The 19655-nt window shown below is 47.6% G+C and overlaps 1 protein-coding gene across 6 annotated transcripts in view; it reads left to right on the forward strand.

Moving 5' to 3' along the window:
- The window catches only part of ATF3 (activating transcription factor 3), a 102521-nt gene that overhangs the window by 26680 nt on the left and 56186 nt on the right, over nucleotides 1-19655 (forward strand). For 2 of the 6 annotated variants that reach the window (XR_014247077.1, XM_082400690.1), the window contains exon 1: nucleotides 14396-14919. The exons of 1 other annotated variant lie outside the window; for it this stretch is intronic. Coding sequence is in view for 3 of the 5 variants with exons in the window: in XM_082400690.1 (XP_082256816.1) it covers nucleotides 14804-14919 (116 nt within the window). In the remaining 2 variants the exon portion in view is untranslated. Of the gene's footprint in view, nucleotides 1-14112; nucleotides 14319-14383; nucleotides 14920-19655 lie in introns of those variants that run through there. 3 more of the 6 variants (XM_082400688.1, XM_082400686.1, XM_082400687.1) reach the window with 3 other exon arrangements.

The following is a 19655-nucleotide window of genomic DNA, read 5'->3' on the forward strand; positions in this document are numbered from 1 at the left end:
ACTTCTAGGGATATTAAGACAGATCAGTGGGTTCGGGTGCTGCCAGCCTGATCCACTCGTTGATAATATGGCATTTTAAAATTAGTGTTCTCAAGTCTTGCAAGTGATCTTAAGCATACATATCTATGTCTCTGTGTGTGTATTTATATTAGTCACCAGCCTCAGCCTAGATCTGTCGTCTATTTGTTCTGTAGATTCTCTAAACTCCCCATTGTCCCTGCTCAATCTGTGACACTGAATAGCCACTCCAGGAATTCTTGAGCTCTCAGATTTTACCCAAGACAGCTCTCTATTTCCAGTTAGTCTACAAATGGGTACCCACTCAGAGCCACACAGCCTTGATAGCCTGTTCTAATGGCTAAGCTCTCACGAGAGTAAGTCTTCCTTCTGTCTAATCTAGCCCTCTTCCCGCAGTTGAATTCTATTATTTCCTCTAGTTTAGGTTTCAGTGGGGCTGAAGAGCAGGTGGCCAGCAGACCTTGCATATGGGGGCTGGGGAAATGATGCACGAGGCTAAGACCCATTCCAGGTAGCCTACGTGCTTCATTAATTTAACTAAAGATTGGCAAGGATTGGAATATGTTTTATTGCAACTTCCCAGCTAGGATTTGTTATTTTTCTTTTAAAATTAAATACAGATAAGTTATTTTTTCAAAGTAAATATTCAGAGAATATGAACTAAAAAAACCTTGAAAACTTTCCAAAGTTCAAAGTTGATGTTGTGCTTATTTTGTGCCCTTATAAATTAGCAGAAAGCAACAAGCATCAGGCTTAAAACGTCAGTCTACCTCTTACACACTCTGTCCTATTAGGGAGGAAGGATGGAGGGAAAAGACAGAGCAGAAACAGTGGGGCAGAAGAACCTCAGATGAGGGTGGCCAGAGGGAAGAGGGGAGCTTGAGTCTATAGATAGAAACAGAGCATGAGCCAGGATGCTAGCTCTAGATCATCTATCCAGAAGAAATAAAATACAAGCCACAAATGTAAGCCGCATATATAATTTTAAAATTTCTAGTAGCCACATTAATAAAAGTAAAATTAAATCAGTGACATTCATTTTAACAATATATTTTATTTAACTCAATATATTCAAAATATCATTTTGACACGTAATTAATGTAAAAATTATTAATGTGCTATTTTACATTCTTTCTTTTTTTTTTTGTCCTAAGGCTTCGAAACCCAGTTGTATTTTACACTTCCAGCACATCTCTAGTTGGATTAACCACATTCAAGTGCTCGATGGCCATATGCGGCAGGTAGCTATCGTATTGGACAGCGATGGTCTGGACAAAACTGCTCAGACCCTTCTCTCAACGTCCATTCTCTAAAGCAGAGATAACTCTCCCTGTCCTGATCCCTTCTCAGGGTTGTATGGGATACACTGGAGCTAATGAGTGTGAATGTGCTTTGTAGGCCCCTCACAGGCTCCCACCTCAGGAGAAAGAAGAGAGTGTGGCCAGCTCCTGTGAGCAGAATTTACCTACCAACCTATCACCTGCTCACCTGGAGTTGGCATGTACTGAACTGAATGAAAATGTGGCAGGGGCCCACAGGTATCTTGATGCTAAAGACCAGTTATTGCACAACAAAAATTGGGGTAATGGAGATAAAGTTACCAACTGTTGTTTTTCCATCCACTACCACAATCATTCTATTTATTTTAAAACTGAAAGGATATTTTAATACTATCCCAAAGACCCAGGGATGGTAAGATGAAAAAAACAAGCTTCTCGCTCCCAAGGAACTCATAGAACAGTGAGGGAACACATACAAAAATGTATAAGGACCAGATAGATGTGTATTCCCTAGGATTCTTGTTTGCAAGTGTCAGAAAACCCATTTCCAAATGGCTTAAGCGAAAAGGGGTGATCTACTAGCTCAGATAACTGAAAAGTGGTTGCAGGCCCCCCTGCGGCAGAGCCTCTCATGTCTTGGCTCTGCCCTTTATTTCCTGCTCCATGTGACTCCCCCAGCAACCTCTGGCTCACAGCTCCCTGCCCCCGTCCCCCATTCACACATTCAAGTCCAGCAGGAAAGGGAATGAGTCTCCAGCAGCCCCAGCCAAATGCTTCCAGCAGCTCCTGGGCTTCGACTGGATACCAAGCCCATTGCTGGACCAATCACCCTGGCTCCTGGCATGGTTTTCCAACTGGTCGCTCAAAGCACATCGGCCAGGAGTGTGAGGGGAATGGCTTTCCCAGAGGAACACTGGGAAACCAGTACCTAAATTGGGGTGGATAGATGTTGAATGGCCAAGATACAACAATATCGACTAAGAATTATGGGAACACAGAAAAGGACGTGACCAGGGCTGGCTCCATGAGCATGTGATCTGCAGTCCCACTCTTTAAAGGCCCCACACTTGGTTTAATGCGCTGCTGTCAACAGCTTGAAATTCTTAATCATTTTTGAACAAGGGGATCCATGTTTTCATTTACATTACAAATTACATAGCTAATCCTGGTTGTGACTAAAATTACATAGATGAGAAAGTGACTTTGGAACTGAATTTTGAAAGATAAAATAAAATTGCAATTTCCCAGGCGGAGAGGGCTGGGTTGTGGGGAGGAAGAGGAAATTCCAGGCAGAAGGATCAGCACAGGCAACAATGCAGCAACGTGAAAGGCTCAGTGAGAAACTGAAACTATTAGCGCCTCAAGTGGCTGGGGCTTGTAGTGCTGGTGGGGAGTGGCTCCAGCTGAGCTGGAAAGGGGGGCAGAGAAGGACCTGGTGTGTCAAGCCAGGAGGCTGGCACTCAGTAAATACTCCTTAAATGAATTAATAAATACAAGCGAATTACAACATTAGAAAAAAGTATTTATTTTTTAAAACCTATATGATTCCAACTGAGCATTACAAAATAACTGCCCAGGGCTTCCCTGGTGGCACAGTGGTTAAGAATCCGCCTGCTAATGCAGGGGACACGGGTTCGAGCCCTGCTCTGGGAAGATCCCACATGCCGCGGAGCAACTAAGCCCGTGCGCCACAACTACTGAGCCTGTGCTGTAGAGCCCGTGAGCCACAACTACTGAGCCCACGTGCCACAACTACTGAAGCCCACGCGCCTAGATCCCGTGCTCCACAACAAGAGAAGCCACCGCAATGAGAAGCCCGCGCAACACAACGAAGAGTAGCCCCCGCTCGCTGCAACTAGAGAAAGCCAGCGCGCAGCAACAAAAGACCCAACTCAGCAAAAAATAAATAAATAAATAGATAAATAAATAAAATTTAAAAGTTTAAAAAAAAAAAAATAACTGCCCAATTTTCCACCTTATTTTTCTGCTCTAGACTAAGGCTAACTTTTCACTGTGTAATATTAGCGTCTACTGATCCTTATCATCAGCATGTTAGCAAGGTTAGCATTCCACCTCTGTGACTTCACCATCCAAATATTTATGAATCAGAAAGATGTTTCTAAGAACGTGTTTTCCAGTTGTTTACTTTATAGCAATAATAGTGCGCTTTAATTACAAAGATGACGTTTTAAAACCTAAATAGAACAAGCCTCAATTGTGTGGGAGTGCATTGCTTTGGTGATAAAGGAGAAACACAGTGACTCAGGTGGAACATTGTTTCATTTTCATTTTACGTTTCCTTTTAGTTCTACATGTCAGTACATGAAGTGGAGCCAATGCAGGAGTGTGCTGTGGGGAATGTGAAAATTAAAACTAAAGCTTTATATGTAAGAATGAAAGTACATGGTCCCCATTCTCCCAGGCTCTCCCCTTTCAAGGCCAGAATGAAAGGGAAAAGAAGATGTTGGCTTGCATCCAACACACGGACGATGAACTGGTAAAGGTCAATATTTTTTCCCTAATTCTTTAAAAGAGTGCGAAAGCGACAACACTGGTCCTTCTGAATTGAGAGTCTTTTTGGGTTTCCACACCAGACTTAACTTTAATTTAAATTAAATGTAAGAGGATAAATAAATGTTCAGGTATCTGCTAAGTGCCCAGTGTGGAGCCCTTGTCTGCCATGCTCATTTCTGTCTTCCTAGCACCTTGAACAATGCCTGGCATGTAGCAGGCACTCAATAAATATTTGATGAATAAGTGAATGAATTTATTCCCCACAGTAATCCAATGTGGCTATGGCAACTTTTCAGATCAGGAAACAGAGGCCAAGACTATGTGCTGGAAATTGAGGGAAAGAGATAGTCTATCCAGGCAGGTGTGTCCCAGGCTGACGGAGATAACATGGGGCTTCCTCCATGATTAACTTTTATGCGACCAGGTACACGTCTCTTCTGTAGAACCCTTGGTCAACAGGGAATGACAACAGGAGAAAAGGGGCTTTTAAAGTGTAATATTCCCATCATGATCATCATCTTCATCATCAGCGATTGTAGACACAGAGCTTAAGATCAGAGAATTGAAGAACTGTGAAAAAATTTCACAATTTATAATACCACCACCACACACACACACACACATATATATACATATACATCTATATATATATACATATATATATATATATGAGGTAAAGTGAGGCACAGCCCCTCAAATGGGAGAAGCTTGACTTTAATAAAGGAATCTTGAACTTTGCAATGAAAAGATAAAGGGGACAAACAGCTCCTTTACTTTCAGCACACATAAGAGCATTATGTTTCATGGATAATTTTTATTTTGAATAAACAACATAGGAGAGTGGGGTACCACCATCTCCTCAGTTCATGTGGTTTTGATCGCCGCCCCTGACCAGTGCTGCAGCCTCCTGACGCCTCCTCCCACATCCTCCTCTCCCATCCAGTCCCCCCTCAACCCTGCACAAGCAATTTTCCTAAACAACATCTGCTGTGTCCATCCGCTGCCGAAAGACCCTGTGGCCCACCTCTCCCCTTTGTCCTGGGACATAATTCAAACTGACTATTAGAACCTTCAAGGCCTATCACAGCCTGCTCCTCGCCCACTTGCTCCCCAATTCCCTTCCCCTCCACACATACACCTGCTCAACAGCTGCTTCACCACTCTCCAGACCTGCTACAGGTTTTCACAATTCTGTATTTTCACTCATTGCATGCACACTTACTGTGGGCCAAGCATGTGTCTGGAACAGTGCAAGGAGCTGGGAATGAATGTAGAGATGAGCAGGGCACAGTCCTTGACTTTCTGGCACCCATTGCCTCTGCATATGCTTCCCTCTATGCCTGGAATGCCTGCCCTCCTCCCCTGCCCAGAAAATGCTCAGCTTCAACATCCAGCTCAAAAGTCACTTTGTCTATCAGCCTTTGCCAGCTCTCCTGGGCAGAGCTTTCCTGCACCACTTTAGCGCTTATTACATCAGCCTACCTGTTGTCAAAAGTCTATCTCCCTATGAGCTAGTCTATCTCCCTGTGAGCATCTTCCAGGCAGGGAAGCATCACTGTGTATCTGCAACTCCCAACATACCACCCAGCACATACCAGCACAGAGTAGGTGCCCATTAAATGCTTGCTGAAATATATATATATATATATATATATATACATATATACATATTGCGACTGCTATGTGCTGGATACTGTTTCATGCATCTTAGTTTGCCACCCAAACAAGATTTTAAACTCCTCAAGGGCAAAGGATGCTCTTATGTTGCCCTTGTAACCCCAAGATGTCTAAACACACTGCTGAGCACAGGATCTGGCAACAGGACAGAATTTGAAGGATTGACTGGTAGGTATAAACTCACTGGAGTGACTCACTCCACCCTCAGCCACTCCAGTTTCAAGTACAAGTTCATCATCAGATGATTTCAGTTCATCATATTTTGGGAAGCAGAATAAAAGTCCAAAAAGCCCTACTCGGTTTACTCAGTCAATAGCAGGGCTTATGTTTGTGGTTAAAGCAAAGTATGGAATAATTGCAAATTTGGCAGACAGGATAGTATCACGAGGGCACAGGAATCTGGAATTTGTCACGTGGGAGTCTTCTGAGATTTTAGGAGTATGGTAAGGTGCATACTAGAAGGTTCCATGCATTCAACAAGACTTTGGTAAAGGGAGGGGGGTGCCCCTTTTCAAGAAGAAGGCAAGGCTAAAGGAAAGTAAGCATGTGTAAAGCTCTCTAAGATTTGGGGGATAGTAGAGCTTAACAGAGGTTTTGAAGGAAATCAGATCTGTGTTTGAATCAAGTGCCTAAGAGCAATTATCTTAACCTTTCTGAGCTTTGGTTTCCTCATCAGTAAAACTGAAATGATAATACCTACCTCACCGGGTTATTACAAGGATGAAATAAGATACTGGGTATTTTTAAAAGTGCTTACCATGTGCCTGGCATGTAGCATGTGCTCAGTAAATAGTAATTACTAAATATGACCTAGCCTCGCATTGATTTTTTTGTTTGTTTTAAAATCAGTCATTAAGTCGGCCTGACAGATGGCGCTTTCCATTGGTCTCTAGACATTTCTGATGTATCAGGGTTCTTTATGATGTGTTAGCTTCAAGGGTAAGGCATGAGGAAGGAAAAAAGTGCAGATCCAAGGTTCTTTCCGCCATCCCTGGCTCCCACCCCTCTGCCACTCACCCTTTCAGCTCCAGGGGTGTTGTACGTGGTCAGCCACGAGCACAGGACACCCCTGAAAGGTGGTCCATCCCTCTCACAAGCACCTGTTCTTCACCTTGGCCCCATCTTAGCAAATGGAGCATCTTCTGGAGCAAAGGGCAAACAGGGGGCTCAGAAGTCTGCTGCTAAGCTTCCTTTTGGTGTAAGAATTTATTTTGTTTATTTATTTTTTTAAAGATTTATTTATTTTGGCTGCGCTGGGTCTTAGTTTTGGTACGCAGGATCTTCGTTGTGGCATGAGGGACCTTTTAGTTGCAGCATTCAGGCTTCTTATTTGCGGCATGCATGCGGGATCTAGTTCCCCCACCAGGGATCGAACCCAGGCCCCCTGCACTGGGAGCATGGAGTCTTACCCACTGGACCACCAGGGAAGTCCCTTGGTATAAGAATTTATGATTCTGCATACTAAGTGAAGTAATTCAGAAAGAGAAAGACAAATACCACATGATATCACTTACATGTGGAATCTAAAATACGACACAAATGAACATATCTACAAAACAGAAACAGACTCACAGAGGGAACAGACTTGTGGTTGCAAAGGAGGAGGGGGGAATGGGGGAGGGAAGGATTGGGAGTTTGGGATTAGCAGATGCAAACTAGTATGTATAGGATGGATAAACAACAAGGTCCTACTGTATAGCGCAGGGAACTATATTCAAAATCCCATGATAAACCATAATGGAAAAGAATATGAAAAAGAATATACATACATGTATAACTAAATCACTTTGCTGTACAGCAGAAATTAACACAACATTGTAAATCAACTATACTTCAATAAAATAAAAAGAATTTATGATTCTGGAGAATTGTAGGAGAGCCACTTTTCCTCTGTGAGCTCAACATCCCCACCTATCCAGTGAGCACACTGAACTGTGTCAGAACTCCCCAAGTTTTCCTGTGAGCATTTGTTGAGAGACAGTAGGCGTCGTGGCCAAGCACCCTGACTTGGGAGCCAGACTGCTTGAGCTCAAATCCTGCTCTGCCACTCGCTAGCTGTGTAACTTCTGGCAATTATTTACCCTCTCTGTGCCTCAGTTTCCTCATCTACAAAATGGAGATGTCCACAGTAATTACCTAGTAGGATTGTTATGACGATTACAGGTATTAACTCTATGTAAAGGGCTTAGCCTACAGTCTGGAACGCTGTGAGTGCTACACCACAGCATTTGCTCATATTATTTTACACTTAAAGGCAGAAGAGAGGGGACTAATCCCCCCAGGGTCCTAGGAGTATAACTTTTGGTAGCCCATCTCAAGCCCAAAATGTATTTGATGTCTTCTTCCTTTCCTTAAAAATTCTTGTGTGACATATTTAACATATGTCAGTTCTACATATCCATATTTGTTTAACATAAAACAATATTTAAAGCATGTATTAATTAAGACAGACACTCCAGCAAGATGTCCTGTATTTATCTCCTGGCTCTGGTGCACAATGGCGTACCCATGTACGTGCTTATGCCCATTTTGATGGAAGTAGTTGATTTCCAGGGTCCTTTTGGCTCTGACGCTGTGCAGTTCGGAGGATCAGTACCACCAGACTCTAGGAACCTGCTCCAGTGGCCACCTACCTGACATCATCCATACCACCTGTGCTGTCCACGCCACCGAGTTGGCATAGAGATGCCAGAGCCGAGCTGCTCCTGAACCACAGCGAGCAGTTGCCCGGAGGGCACAGGCAGAAGCGTGGCTCCAGCTGTTCTGCCTCTGTACTACTCACCCCTGCCACAGACTAGATTGTCTGTTCTAAGGTGGACAAACAGAAAATAAAGGGGGATGGGAAAATAGAGAGAGGAAGGATTAAAGGAGATGCTTCATGAGAAAACTGCCTGCAGGGGTTTTTTTGTTTGGATGTTAGGAAACAAGGAAAATGCACTGGTAGTCGTGATCATTCGAGATCCTTCCATCTTCCACTATGCCCCGTGCAGCACTTGAAGATAGATATCAAGACCCTTTCTCTAACTCCATGTAAACAACCTGGGCAATGATGGAATTTGATGCCCCTACCCAAAATAAAGATTTAAATTTGTACAGCACGCTAGCAACACTCTGCTAAAAGTAGGGGAATGACTAAGTAAATCATATCACGACCATAGCCTAATAAAACTTACGGTAATAAAAGTCAAGATAGTGGTGACCTCTGGTTGGTAGAGAGAGGCAGGTGTGATCCAAAACGGTCGCATGTGGGCTTCTAAGTACTTGAGGTGGTGGTCTACTTCTTCACTTGAATGGTAGGTTCTTGAAGTTTGTTTTACTATTAAAATGAATATATATGTTCTATAATCATCTGTATGTATGCTACATTTCACACTAAAATGAACATTTTTTAGAAGAAAAAATTATGGTAATAAGGACCACATATAATTCAGAGTAATAAGCAAAAGAGCAAATTTCAAAGCTGCTTGCAATCTCAATCACAACTCTGTTTTTAAAAATCATATGTATAAGAAAAAAGACCAGAGGGAAACACACCAGAATGCTAACAGTGTTGAGATTACAGGTAATCTTTTTCTGTTGCCCATTTCCCAAATTTTCATAATGATAAAAAAAAAAATTATACTAAATCCCCCAAAGGAATCTTTAAAAGTATGAGTCTTTTAATTATTTTCAAATGACTCTCACACCTGTTATCTCATTGCTTCTTACAACAACACTTTGGGGGGAGTCGATATTAAATATGAAATAAAGTTTATGGACTGGAACACAGATGAAGGGTTTATGACTTGCACCAAGTCACTCCGTTGGCTGGAGGGGAAACTTCGAGCGGGTCCCAGGTCTCCTGAGTCCTGCTAATGCCCTGGCTGCGGGGAATTGGATGCCCCAGGGCTCTAGGATCTCCACTCTTAAATGGGAAAAGCTGCTACCTGGGCTTTTGTCCTATGGTCCAAAGTGGGTGTCTATGGCATAGAAGATGGACTACACACCAGAAGGTCCCCAAAGATGCATTCTCTGCCTGGGGTGCTCCTCTCACAGCCCCTCCTACCTAGCAAGGCACCAAGTCCATGGGTAAAATTCCCTAGGAATGTTAAGAGAGAAGAAGGCAAAGAAGGAGGAGGAGGAGGAGGGGGAGGGGAGGAGAAGGAGGAGAAGGAGGAGGAGGAGAAGCAAAAGAGGGAGAAGAAGGTGGCGGAGGAGGAGGAGGAGAAAGGAAGGTTGTCAGGACCACAGGCTGTGTTTGAGAATAAAGTTGGACAACTTTTCTTGACTCTAGTTTTTGGAGGGGAAGAGAGATGATTGAAATGAGTCTGTTCCTCGTGCTCTCCAATGCCTTCCGCCTGACGCCTTCTCTCCCTCCAGCTCTCTTAGGAGGGGTTGCCAGGGACTTGTAGGATGGCTTCTGCAGAAGGTCTCCGTTCAAGACCCTTAGAGCTCAGCCCAGGGCTCCTCACTTCAGAAAAGGTGGGGCCTTAGAGAGGGGAAGATCCTTTGCTCAGGAATACCAAAGGCAGAACCAGACCAGAACCCAGATCCCCCCCCACTCCCAGCCCACCCCGCACTCCCCAATCCTAGCGGGGGGCACTTAGCACTGGTCCGCCCTGCACTGAGGAGAGCCCCAGATGTGTGCCAGAGTTGTGTGGAAGGAAAATGGGGATTGCTCTCATTGTTTTCTTCGTGGAGTCCTATCCCCACTCCCCTGAAGATGGTCATTCCTGAATGTAGCTCAACTTCATCCACAACTCTTTGCCACTGACTAGGGGGACAGAATGGGCTCTGGGAGAGATTTCACAGGTATCCCTAGCATGCCTCCTTTGATTCATAATTCATGATACCAGTACTGAGGACTGGCTGTGTGCCTTATCCTCAGTGAATCCTTATGTGTTAGATGCTCTTACAAGGGCCATTTTTCAGCTGAGGAAACTTAGGCACAGAGAGTGAAATGACTTATCCAAGATGACACAGCCACTATGTGCTGAATCCAGAATCAAAGCGCCACCTTCCACATTTCAGAGCCCACTATACATTGCTTCTCCATGTTCCTGAGGACGAAGACTCTTAAATTAGTAATCCCCACATTCAAATTCACTTTATAGAAAGTGTGCGCTTTGGAAAGCAGAAGAAAGAAGAAAAAACATCTACCCCACACCTTTTCTGGGGTGAAGTGGGTTGAGCCAGGAGGATAGAGCTGCTAGTACCCTGACTGATTTTAACTTGTGTTTCACTTGCCTCTCTAGAGATCTGTGAGCAAATACAATCTTGAGGTTTGATGAAGAATAATGGGGGTGGGGGAAGGAGTGGGAAGGGACTGTTCCCTGGACTAAGAAACTGCTAAAACCTTTAAATATCTCTTGAACTTCTTTTTTTCTCTTTTGGCTCCCTGCAATGTTTTGATGTTGAGATTCGGTTGCCACAGTGGGCTGTTTTTAGCTGCCTAGTTCCATCCCCTCCCCTTTTAACTTTTTTCCCTTCCTTTTGCACATGCCCCAACATGAAGTTTCCAATTCTTATCTCACTCAGCAAAACATACTGGGGCTGGTCTGAATGTAGATTCCCCAGGCAGTTCTCCAGAGTAAAACCTCAGCAATATTCAAGTCTCTGCTTAACCCTCTTTCACTGAGGATTAACCCCTGAAATAACCCTACCCAGGGCTTGCTTCTCAGGGAGGGGAGAGGCATTCTTTGCCTTTGTGTAGAGAAGCAGTTTGGTCTTGGAAGCTTTTCTTGCCCCTCCTCTAGATGATACCGAGTGTGCAGGCTGGACAACGGTGGGTCCAAAGTCAGGGTAAAATGAGGACGCACAGAACTCATACTGATCACGCCTCGGGGGCACACACCTTGGGGCTGTTCCCTTCCCCTGCTCTTTCCCAGTCTCTCTTCGATTAGGCAGATTTCACAGCTCTCCTGGGGGCTGCAGGCAGGGAGGCAGGCAGCGGTCGTTTTTGTTTTCCTTGGATAAGAGTCTCATTCACAAGGGAGTGGACTTAACTTCTCTGTCAAGATTCTTATCGCTTTTAGAGTTTCAGTGGGAGAGCGAGGCTCAGACTTCTGCGAACAGCTGACAGCATTTCTATCCAGGTGTGACTTGGGGATTCAAAACCAAGAATTATTAGAATGAAGCAGATTTAATAAGAGGAACGGGAGGTACCACGGTAATACCAGCGGTTGTGAACTTCTCTGTCTCAATTACCCTTCTCGTGCATTGTTTTGTGGAGGATGGTCTGGCTGTTTGTTTACCTACGCCCGAAGCCGAATTTCCCCTTAACTACAGGACCAAAACCTCCACAAATCTGGCTTGGGTTTATTAACGGAATCCTAGTTTAAAATGTAAACTGGTTAAAGATTCCTGTAGGCATTTCACAAAGGAAAAAAAGGGGGGGGGGCGGGGGTAGCTTTCAAGTGTTCTCCCCCATCTCCATGTTTCGCTTTGTAATGGTGCAATTTATTCGAGGGCAGCGGACAAGTAGATAGGAAAGATATGTAGATAACCCCAAATAACTTTCATGTAAATTTACAAACGCCTTTCCTTCTGCTCTCGCGGTGTTCTAGGGGTTGTGCCGACACGCCCCGGGGTTTACGTGCCAGCCCGGGGTTTACCTGCAGGTGCGTGGTTAGGAGGGCGGAGTGTAGGAGCGTGGGCTGAGGCCAGGAGGTCCGTTACCAGGGTGAAAAGTAAAGCAAAAACAACGGCCCCACTCTGGCCGTGTGACTTCGCTGGAAACCCGGTGAGGTCCCGGGCAACATCCCGGGATCCTACGTGGAACCTCTGCGCTCCCGGACGGGCCGGGGGCGGGGGGACTTTCAAGGCGGCTCTCCGCGTTGTCCTGGGCCCCGAAGCTTGGGGGGGGGGGTGTCCCGGTGAGGCTCGGATTCGGGTGAGAGGAACCTGGGTGCGGGGGACTCAGTTTTACCTGTAACTCTGAGGATATCTAATGCCAGGCTGCTGGGCAATCGGAGAGGCTGGGGAGAGGGACAGGTTCCCCGAGGGTGCGGGACCCTGTGTGTGTGTAAGGCAGAGAGAGACAAGAGACAGAGACAGAGACAGACAACCCCCCTCCTTCACGACTGTTATGTACAGCCGAGGGCTGCAGGTGGGGTGGGGCTGCGGGAGAGATCTGGGCTCTGAGAGCCTTCTAGTTCCTACCCCAAATTACCAAACTATGGCCTTGGGCCGTCTCCCTCCCTAAAGGCAGGTGGAAGCAGGTGCCCCTACACTCCACGGGCGCGCACGGGTCTCCCTCCCAGGCGGCCACACTCGCGTTCACCTGTATTAGTCCATGAGCAGTTGACAAGGTCTCTGGTTCTGCCGCTCTCGAAGACTAGACAGCTGAGGTCGGGGAATCGGAACTGGGAAATCGATTTTAAGGTTCAAATCCAGTTCTGCTGAAGCCTCGGCTCGAATCTGGGCCACGAGACCCCGCCCTTCCCGCCACCGGCTTTAGGGCGAAAAGGATTTCTGCTGCGGGGCCTTATTTCCGCTGCAGTTAGTGCGTCCCCAGTCCAGGCCGTCCGGTCCCAGCCCAATCCTCTCTGGGCGCAGAAAAACACAGGAAAAGCCGAAGATGGGTTTTCCCTCAACATTGCCAGAGAGCGAGGAGACCCCCGCCCCGCCCCGCCCCGCCTGCGGAGACTAAAGCACCTTCTCTCTACTCCTCTCCCTGGCCTCTAGGCTTCAGCCTTACTCTTAGCCCCTCTCTGAGTTGCCTCTGATTTTTCCAGGTCGCTCATCTTTTCACGGGCTTGTTCGTTTCGCTGTCAATTTCAAACGCTTTGGGGTTGTTAAAAAAAATCCTAACCCCCTAGGGTCCTACCACTAGGCCTGGCCTCACAGTCGGGTTCCCAACCTGCCGGGAGACGGTTCCGCATGTGCGCCCGTGTGGGGTGTGCCGGGGCTACGGGCGTGGGCGCACAGCGCCCGCGGAGCTCTCCGCGCTTGGGTTAACTCAGACTTCTTATGGTCCCCGCCACAGAGGTCACCCCCGGCGGGTAACGGTGTGGGTTCACCGCAGGGGTGCCTTTGAGCACTTCTCCCACACTGGGGAATAATCCTTCTGTTCCTATCCCGTCCCCTACTTGAGAAGGAGGCTTTTGACTGTGAAGGGAGTATTTTTCCGAAGCGCCAGAAAATGACCACGCATTTTAGAGAAAGGTCGCTGCTCGCTTCCAGCCTCACCTAGTCTGGGCAGCGGCCAGGACCCGCCTCTCCAAACTCCCCCCTCCCCAACTTAGCGGAGGGAGAGATGCCAGCGCGGTGGAGTCATGCCGCTGGCTTGGGCACCATTGGCTCATGCCTGGAACACGCAGCGGCGAGTACGCACATCTGGCGGCCAGCCCGGGCGGCTCCGGTCCTGATATGGAGAGAGAGGGCGGGCGGGTGCGTGTCCCCCGGCGTGCGAGGCCGGGAGAACGCTCCCCGGCCGGCTCCTCCCCGAGCTTGCATCACCGGTCCCTCTTTTCCCCTCCTCCTCTTTGGCCCCTCCTCCCCGGCCCCCACCCCACCCCGGCTTTCGCCCAGCCTAGTTCGGCTGGTTCTCGGGGGAAGCTATTAATAGCATTACGTCAGCCTGGGACTGGTAACCCGGAGAAGGGCGCGCCGCCAGCCCGAGGGCTATAAAAGGGGTGATGCAACGCGCTCCCAACCACAGTCGCACGCAGCGAGGCGCGCACTGCCCAGCGCTCTTCCCGCGCCGCCGCTCCAGCGGACCCGCCAGCCCGCGCGCCGGCTGTGCGCCCTCTGTGCTCGCCCGCCGGCCCCACAGACAAACAGCCCGACCCCACCCCGACCCAGCCCGCCCGCCCTCCGGACCCTGGGCGCCCCGAGTGGAGCCAGGAGGTGAGCGTTGGAAGCCGAGTGAGCGCGGCAAGGGTGGCTCGCTTTCCTTCTCTTTGCGCCCCTCTAGTAACCAGTCGCCGACCCCTGCGCGCACCCCCGACACTTGCCCCCAGCCTCTGGCTTCGAAAGAACTCTGGCTGAACTTCTCCCAGCCACCACTGCTTCTCGGCGCTTTAGAAACTTTATCGCAAAGAACTAACTTTCTCTTTTGACCTGGGGCGCGAAATGTTCCTGGCAACCGAGAGGTCGGGCTCCCGCTCCTCGACTGGCGTCGGAGCACAGCTCCTCTCCGCCTTCGCGTTTACTTACCCCCTGGGAGCGGTCGACGGGTGGTGGGTGCTCAGGGTGTCCGAGCCTATCGGGCTCGCCGACTGGCTCCATCCCTCGCTCGGTGCGCGGGCACTGCCACTCGTGAGCCCAGCCTTCCTGAGAGGCGCGGAGGCCGGGGCTCGCGGAAGGGGTGCCCCAGGGGCGGAACGGAATGAATGGGGAAAGAACGGGCGAGCCGGGGTCGCGCGCGCCGCCGCTGGGGATCGCCCTGCCCGCCCCGGAGCGCCGGGCGGCAGGTCAGCGCCGGTAGCCCGGAGCGAAAGTTAGTTGGGTAAGTTTATGGAGGTGGCGCGCGCTCATGTGGCTGCCCTAGGGCAGAAGGCGGAGAGGGCTCCCGGCACAGATGCCGAGTTTCTGGGCCGGAGACTTCCTGTCCCAAGTTTCTCACACGCTTTTCTCTCGTACCTGTGACAAGCTCTGGCTCTTCCTCTGGCGTTTCGCGGATTTCTCTGCTTTCCATCCGGGGAGACCCACCGTGGGGGGAAGCGAGAGTGCGAAGCCAGTTCAGATAATTGAGAGACTGTCTCTGTGGTCTTGGGGCCAGGACCCTGAGAGCTTATACTGCACTTGATGTCCTGGGCCTCACTCAATATCCCCAGCTGGGAAATGTGGGCATATAGACACTCCTGGCCCCTCTGCCTGTTTGCGGGCACGAGGTGGTGGTCGGACTGGACAACCATTACGGTCCTGTCTGGGCGAAGGTTTTCAGATTCTAGGGGGGTGTAATTGAAAGACAAGGGACCGATGAGGGGACTTGAGTGACTTGAATGAAGGGGCTTGGACGTCACTGGCCGGCCTCCGAGGCAGTGGGGGAAAAGGGACTTGTCTGTGGGGCATCTCTTCCCTTCCCCACGTTCTTTCCACTGGAATGGTTCTCCTTCTCTGCTCCGCCCACCCTCTTTTCATCTGATCGAATCACTTCCTTTCCTTCTAACCATTTTGTTTTCCCTAATTTCATTTCCAAATCGCACATGCTTCCTTACAAATAAAGGAGTTGCTAATCCCTTGATGGAGCCAAAAAAAAAAAAAAAATTGGGTGCTAGAAAATCTGGGTGCTCTCTTAATGCACCTGTTTCAGTGTGGGTGACAGTCACATGTTTGGGGCCTCTGTCTCTTAACTTTAAATGAAGGAGAAATTGGTATGACTGTCCCCTTGTTTTGCATGTAGCATTTGTAGAATAATGCTACTGCTTTGAGGATATCCTGGATGAAGACTGGGGTGGGGGTGGGTTTTGCAGTTATTATTGTCTGGGTGGTTTCAGAGGTAACACCACAGGCAGCACTCGAGGCACACAGTGTGAATAATATACAGTACCCAGTACCTGTGACAGCTGTTGGAGCCTCCAGATCCTTCCTATCTTAACCCCACCATTCTCTCTCCCCCTCTTGGTCTTTTTTCCCCATTGTCCTCTTTCTTCTATACTCCCTCCCTGTCTTAGTCCTATCAAAGCCTCCTCTGTGGTGGGTACAGGTTCCTAGAACTATTGACCCTTCATCTACCTGACCAATGGCTCTGTTCTCCATTTGCCTCGTTGGTTGATCCTCGCGGCATTGAATCTCTGTTGGTGACGAAGCAAAATGAGCAGCAGGTGGATGGTCAACAGCTTGGCCTGGGCTGGGCCACCCACCAGCTTTATGGCCTTGGGCAAGTCACTTTACCTTCCTGGACCCCATATTACTCAATTACAAAATGAAGATCTGACCTAGACGACTCCAATATTGGGTGTTCTATCCCATTGGATAGAGCTCATGATTTCTTCCCTTTTCAAATGGGCTGGGCATGGGACAGGGTCAGTGGTTCCAAGTGTTACTCGGCCTGGGGAGGAGGAAGTACACAGCCAGGACACGACAGGAACCGGAAATGGTTTCATGTGTGAGACCTGGTCATTTCTCAAGTACTTAAGACCAGTGGAGACAAGCTGGGGCCAGCACATAGTGGGGTGGAATTGGTTTGGTGCACCAAGAGCCCAGAGGTCAAAGTGCAAAAGAAGCTGTAACTGACCTGAATTTCTTGAGGGTTCCAGGTTAATTCATGATTAATGGGGCTCAACTTCATTGACAGCAACATTATGAGTCCCCCCCTGAAATGGGGAAAGTGGAATCACAGTAATAATGGCTACCCAGGATGTGTGTAAATCCACCTTCACATATCTCATATGATCTTCCTGACAGCCCTGGGAGGGAACTGGGGCAGGCGGTATTGGTCTCATTTTACACATGAGGTGACTGAGGTCCAGAAAGCATGTCAGCGGGTGCTCAGCGTGTGAGTGGTAGTGATAGGCCTGCAAGTGTCATCTCTGTCCTCATGTCTAGCCTTACACCTACAACTGCAGTGTCTATATACCCACTTCCAGCGGGCTAGGAGAAAGACCAAGACAGGAAGTTAGTGAAAGAACTGGCTACTTACTATAAGATGTTTTATGAGCAGTGCTTAGTGGAAAGAAATGAAAATTAAAAGTGAAAATTCAAGGTAGTAGCAGCTACTAGGAAATAAAATCTGGGAGCTGAATTTCCAGTTAAAGAAATACATGAGTAAAGTTTCACTTTCTTGAAAATGATGAAACTACCGATTATATGACACGATTTCTGATTAGAGATAATGAAGCAGAAGCAAAATGCAGGTTCTTTGTAATTAAGTCTGGACAATTTTAAGGTCAGTATAGAAAGTCAGCTCAGAAAAGCCTCTAAAATTTTTTCTTCAAAGGGGGATGTTCAAGGGTCTCAACTTTCTGAAAAACTGAAAGTTTAACTTCATTTTTCTTGCAGGGGCACAGCCTGAGTCTAGGCTGATCACATTTTAAGAAAATGAGGCAACAAATAACTAGAAAGTATCTCAAGAAACTGAACTTCAGCTGAGTGCAGGAAAAACCCAAATCATTACAGTTACAACTGCTTTACTTTCTGAAAGGCTTTTAAACATTTTTACAACCTGTTTCCATCCTCAAGTAAGCCCACCCAATGCTTTTCTTAAAAACATTCCATACCACTGGCATTCTTCAGTTTCTTTCATCAGGACTGCTGACTTTACACTAAGAAGGGGGGAAAAAATCCCACACAGCAGACCCCAAGCCCTGAAAGCTCATTAATAAACTTGGGAGGTGAAATGGAACTACGCTCAACTGTGGTGGAATTCAAACTGCCTGTGTAGAAGGGAGCCATGCAGTCCTTCAGACAAAGGCCAGCCCAGTGGTAGCTCTGAATTCCATCCCTGAACTACTGGGTTTTTAATAATGTTGGAAAGGGAGGGAAAACACAATTGCATGGGAGAATCTTAAGCCTCTGGCTTTGGAAAGCTGGTTTCTCAGAGTTTATCGGAAAAGTCTTCTCCCTGCATCCTAAGATTACAGGATTCAACTGATAGAAGAATATCAGTTCTGACTCATGACATAGGGCTTTGGGAAGAGAATCACATACATTTCCTGGGTTTCTCTGAATAGTCAACAATGGTGGCGTTCATTGGCCTGGAATTCTTGCCACCATCAGTGTATCTTGGATCTTAAGGGGGATGTAGAGGTCAGGGTGTTGTATTCAGAAGCGTTTGGGATCAAAGACAGTGACCAACCACCCACCCACCTGGACCCCACAGAGCATCTGTTGGAGAGCCAGCCCTGGGCTGGACAGATCCCTGGGAGGCCCAATAATAACATATTTCCTAGTTGCATTATATTTTCCAGGGCATATTCAGGTATTATTTCTTCAATGCCTTGCACAACTCTGGGAAAATAGGGTGGTTGTTTTTAGACTTCTTTTACAGAGGAAAGAGAAGGCTCTGGGAGGTAAGATGATGACGCATAAGGAAGTGAGCCTCAAATCGTGATGTTCTGACCCCAGACTGGGAATTCCTGGATAAAAGATTCAGTAACACATACTCCCTGAATGCAGGCGGCAGTCTGAGTGTGCACCCAGGCAGAGAAAGCTCAGGAATTCAATACAGAGTTCACATTTTCCCCATGGCTCTTTGCTTAGTCTCACCTCCATCACTTCAGTTCCAGGACCCTCACCCATCCCCATGCCTACTCCCAACCCTCAAGAAAAGTTTGCTCTGGCTTTTTGTTTGCTTTTACAATTTAGAATAATATTCTATGTTCTGTAAATTAAGGGCATGAGTTCTGGAGTCAAACTTAATTTCAAATCCTGACGCTGCCTCATACTAACTCTATGACTTTGGACAAATTATTTAGCTTGTCTAAATTTTAGTTACTTCATCCATAAAATGGGACTAGGACCTAACTGGGTTCTCATGAAGATTAAGTGAGATAAGGCACATAAGGTTTCTGGAATGAAGGAGGCACTTGTGAAATGTTAGCGACTTGCCAAAGGGCTTCTTGTCTGTCTGGATTTAGCTAATGACCTCAGGTCCCCAGATTGAGAGGGATGCTCCAAGGGGATGGCCTGCCCTGAGAATCCCCACACTCATCGCCCCTGGAGAACTGAAAGCAGGGATGAGGGAGGATGCCACTGCTGGAGGGAGTATACAGCAGGAAGAGATTTATGGAGGGCTATTCCAAACCGGAACCATGGAACCATTACTATTTCTGCCCTTTCTTGCTTGCTTTTTCTTTTTCTTTTTTTTTTTTTTTTTTTGTCCCTTTGTCTTCCCTGGGCTGTAGAATGATAGGGGGTAGATGGGACCTCAGAGGCCATTTGATTTAACCGCCCCTTCCTCATTTCATGTATTCAGTCGGAGAGTCTCCAGCAGTCAGCAGGCATTGGGAGAAGCCGGTGCCAGGGGCTGGGTCAGGCTCTGGAAAGAGCAACAGTGGAGACTCCATCCCGGTGCTGTAGGAGCTCCCAGACATTTGTCACATAAAGGCTGAGACTCAGAGAGCTCGGGTCACACCACTCCTTAGTGCCAGAGCCAGTCCCAGGCCCCCTCTGAGCCCAGCCCAGGCCCTTCCAAACATCACAGGGCTGAACAACACTCCCCAAAAGAGGTCCAAGTTCTGAGCTCCTCACTCTTCTTTACTCTGAGGTCTTTTGCTTCCCCAACCTTTACCTTAAGAAAGG

Source organism: Balaenoptera borealis, assembly GCF_965194805.1.
Source record: "Balaenoptera borealis genome assembly, chromosome: 1".
NCBI classification, from domain to species: domain Eukaryota; kingdom Metazoa; phylum Chordata; class Mammalia; order Artiodactyla; family Balaenopteridae; genus Balaenoptera; species Balaenoptera borealis.